The following is a 4,331-nucleotide window of genomic DNA, read 5'->3' on the forward strand; positions in this document are numbered from 1 at the left end:
CAGGACCGGTACAAGGCCCAGGCCCAGTGGCTGGTGGAGACCAGGGCTCTGCTCGGCGCCCCGCTGGAGCCCAAGGCCGAGCTGTACCAGAGGAGGGCGCAGCTGGCCAAGTACAAGGTACGCCGACATCTTGGGTCTTATTCTATTTATTTTTATTTTTAATTGTATTTGTACTCGGGAGTCATTGAGGGGAGACCCTCATTTTCAATGGCGCCGAGTGTACAGATCGTTACATGTAAACAGGACACACCATCAATGTAAAACAATAGATCAATCATCAATACATAGTCAGAAACATTATAATAATGCAGTTCATAAGCAAGAGCAATTTATACATGTTGTCCTATTAGTGTAGATAATAATCTATTAGTGTAGATAATAATCTATTAGTGTAGATAATAATCTGCCAAATCAGTTTTGGGTCGTAAAAATATTAATCTGTAATGCTGAAAAGAAGTTTGTAGGATGATCACTGTACAGTTGTATCAGTTGTTGTCTTGTCATGTGGTGTTGAGTTATTGTCTTGGGAAGTCTTTTTATGTATTGTTGTTGTTGTATTGTGATATGTTTTGTTTCATGTTGGAAAAAAATAAAAATTGATAAAAAAAAAAAAAAGTTTGAAAACCACTGTAAAAAAAAAACATGTGGTAGTTATTTGAAGCGTTTTGTTGTTGTTCACATCATAAATGCAGTAAATAAAGTGCGTCACCCCGTGTCTCCGGCGCCCCCCCCCCCCCCCCAGGCGCTGCTGCAGACGGTCCAGTCCCACGACGGGGCGGTGAGGTCGGTGGTGGAGAAGGGAGAGGCCTTGCTGGCCTCAGTGCACCACCCCTCCATCAGGGACAACATGAACAGGCTGCACAACGACTACACCGACCTCTGTGGCACGGCCGCGGTGAGGAGCACGGGACGGGGTCACGGGACGGGGTCACAGAGCGGGGTCACGGAGCGGGACGGGACCCCCAGGGTCCACTGTGCCGTGCTGTCGTTTTAGATGAAGAGCGGACGGTTTGACTGTGATTGGGGAGGTGGTCTGTGTGTGTGTGTGTGTGTGTGTGCGTGTGTGTGTGTGTGTGTGTGTGTACGTGTGTGTGTGTGTGTGTACGTGTGTGTGTGTGTGTGTACGTGTGTGTGTGTGTGTGTGTGTGTGTGTGTGTGTGTGTGTGTGTGTGTGTGCGTGCGTGTGTTTTCGTGTGTACTTGCATGGATATGTGTGCGTGTGTTTGGTCAAATGTGTGCATATTAATGTGTGTTTTTGTGTGTGTGTGTGTGTGTGTTTTTGTGTGTGTGTTCATATGTGTGCGTGCGTGTGTGCGTGCGTGTGCGTGCATGTGTGTGTGTGTGTGTGCATGTGTGTGTGTCCGTGCATGTGTGTGCGTGCATGTGTGCGTGTGCGTGCATGTGTGTGTGTGTGTGTGTGCATGTGTGTGCGTGCGTGTGTGTGTGTGTATCCTCCGTGCACCAGGCCCATGTGCAGCATCTGGAAGGACAGGTGAAGGAACAGGAAGTGTACCACACGGAGCTCCAGGAAGTAGAACGCTGGCTGCTGCAGATGTCCAGCAGGATGGTGACCCCTGACCCCGCGGTGGGCGGCGGCCTGGAGGCAGCCACTCAACAGCTGGCGAGACACAAGGTGAACCAGTCAGATTGATCCGTCAGATCGCTCCATTAGTTCTGATGGCTCCGTTCCCTCACTGCTGAGGGACATTTGAGACGGCTGTTAAATGGCCTTTCTTCAGACGGAGGAATAGTGCTGCTGATGCACAGCGCCGCTATACTGTACCTCCGTATTCTTGGAGTCATTTCCAGACGGTTTCAACTTGACAAGATAAACATTCTTTGAATGGATTACATGATTTTCTGCCGGCTATTATTAATATTTAGCAAATGGGATTCACTAAAAACCCAGGCATTGCATCACGCACCCCGTCCAGTGGATGGTTACGGTTTGGCTGTGAGGTTAGTACTGATGTAGGGTTATAGTGAGGACCAATGAGGTTAAGGTTAGTACTGAGGTAGGGTTATAGTGAGGACCAATGAGGTTAAGGTTAGTACTGAGGTAGGGTTATAGTGAGGACCAATGAGGTTAAGGTTAGTACTGAGGTAGGGTTATAGTGAGGACCAATGAGGTTAAGGTTAGTACTGAGGTAGGGTTATAGTGAGGACCAATGAGGTTAAGGTTAGTACTGAGGTAGGGTTATAGTGAGGACCAATGAGGTTAAGTAACTGTACATTGGAGGGGGTTGGGTTAGGACATTTACAGGGGCCAGTTTCGAATTGCAGTCTCTAGGTACAGTAGGGTTATTGAGGTCCAATGAGGTTAAGGATAGTATTGAACTAGGGGTGGGTCTATACATAGAGGTTAAGTCCCATTACATTTACATTTACATTTATAGTCATTTAGCTGACGCTTTTATCCAAAGCAACTTACAAGTTCTGTATGACGGGTCATCAGGAAGGGCACAACTCTATCAGCTGAGTAACAATGTTCATCAAAGTGTCGAGTGCTACAGTGTAGGTTAGTTTATTAAGTGCATGACAGTAAGCCGTTAGCAAACACTGCAACAGGAAATTAACCTGGGTCCATGCTGTTACCTGGCAACTGCATTTCTAATGAAAACGTCTATGGAATTGTAACCAATTTCACCGTATAATGCAGAATAATGCATTTCTAATATATAATGCAGATAAACACTCTCCGCCTGCATGGTTTCCATTCATCTCTATCCAGCAGCACTTGACCACACGGCGTGGTGTCAGTCTGTCTGGTGTTTCCTCGTGTCCTCGGTAAACGTGGCTGGCTCTTATCCTGCAGCCCCCCCCCTCCCCCCACCACCTCTCTCTCTAACTCCTCTCTCCTCTCCCCCTCCCCTCCCCCCCAGGCCATCATGGAGGAGATAGCGGGCTTCGAGGACCGCCTGGTCAGACTGAAGGAGCGCGGGGACGACCTGGCGCGGGGCTGCAGCGAGCGCGTGCAGAGCAGGCTGAAACAGCAGGCCCAGGCCCACCAGCAAGGCACCAGAGACAGCTACTCTGCCATCTGTAGCACGGCACAGAGGGTACGGAGGAGGAGGGAGGAGGGGCAGAGGGGGGGGAGATGAGGGGCCGGGGGGGGGGGGGGGGGGGGGTGGTGGAAGAAAGCATGTATAATGTGATAGTGTATGACTCACACTTACACACACAGACACACACACACACATATTGCACCAGCCTAAGCGCCCACTTTATCCAGCTCCATTCGGACACCTAAGCTCTCCTCAGAAGGGCCCGTCGCCGCCAGTGTCGAGGGCACTTCTAATTAAGGCGGCAAAAGCAGGGTCCAACAGCAGCCTTGCCCAGGCCCGACTCCACCGGCCAAGATCGCTCTCTCACTCGCACCGTATTAATCTCCCGGGCACCCCCTGTCATCTCGGCTCTGTCATGCCCGAGCCAAGAGAACGGTCACACACCGCTATTCACCGATCTGGCAGCCGCTCTAATCCACACCCACTCTGTTAATTTGGCAACCACTGCTCTGTCAACTTAGCCGGCCTCTACACACACAGACACACACACACACACACACACACACACACACACACACACACACACACACACCGCCACCAATACCGCCACCGATACCGCTCATGCAGCCAATCTGGCAACCCATGTGATCCAACCACACTCTATCACAAACACACGTGTGCCAGTCCAGCGTTTCCACGATTGCCAGGTTGGTCTCGGGGCCCCAGCCAGCCCGGCTCTTAATATCCTGCCTTCTCCTTGGTCACTTTGCCAATCTCCCTACCCTCCCCTGTGCCAAACCTGCCAGGCTGTGTGCCAACCCATGTCTGTCATTGACCGTGCCCCATCCCCCCCCCCCCCCACCCCGCACCCCCTCAGGGCTCTCATATTAACACTGTCAATCAGAGCCTACTGTTCCCCCCGCCTGCCCCCCCCCCCCCCCCCCCGGAGGGCTTGGACTCCTTCACATGCAACACCTGTCAAACTGAAGAGCTCGCGTCGCTGTTTATATAGGAGTCCAAGCCCCCCCCCCCCCCCCCCCCCCCCGGAGGGCTTGGACTCCTTCACATGCAACACCTGTCAAACTGAAGAGCTCGCGTCGCTGTTTATACCCCTCAGGGTCGCATTGTTTAATGACACGAAGAGGACATTCTTGATTCGTTAGAATATTTCAGCTAATGGGTTTCATCCGTGTGTCTTAATTAATTTGTTATATAACTGGGTTTGCCACCTCGAGGCTCTAATATCTTCTTCTTCTCTTTTTTTTCTTCTCGCCGCCTCGCTCTGTTTCTTCCTCTTTGTTTTGTTTTTTGGATCACTTGTGTCTA

General features: G+C 50.9%; 1 protein-coding gene across 1 annotated transcript in view; it reads left to right on the forward strand.

Moving 5' to 3' along the window:
• The window catches only part of syne1a (spectrin repeat containing, nuclear envelope 1a), a gene marked incomplete at its 5' end in the record, with an annotated part of 228,874 nt that overhangs the window by 155,363 nt on the left and 69,180 nt on the right, over positions 1-4,331 (forward strand). The window contains 4 exon segments of the mRNA XM_084314285.1: positions 1-117; positions 743-895; positions 1,466-1,633; positions 2,883-3,059. The exon segment at positions 1-117 is cut by the window's left edge and continues 210 nt beyond it. Coding sequence (XP_084170411.1) covers positions 1-117; positions 743-895; positions 1,466-1,633; positions 2,883-3,059 — 615 coding nt within the window.

Source organism: Notolepis coatsorum (genome assembly GCF_963971535.1).
Source record: "Notolepis coatsorum genome assembly, chromosome: 5".
Classification (NCBI taxonomy): Eukaryota; Metazoa; Chordata; class Actinopteri; order Aulopiformes; family Paralepididae; genus Notolepis; species Notolepis coatsorum.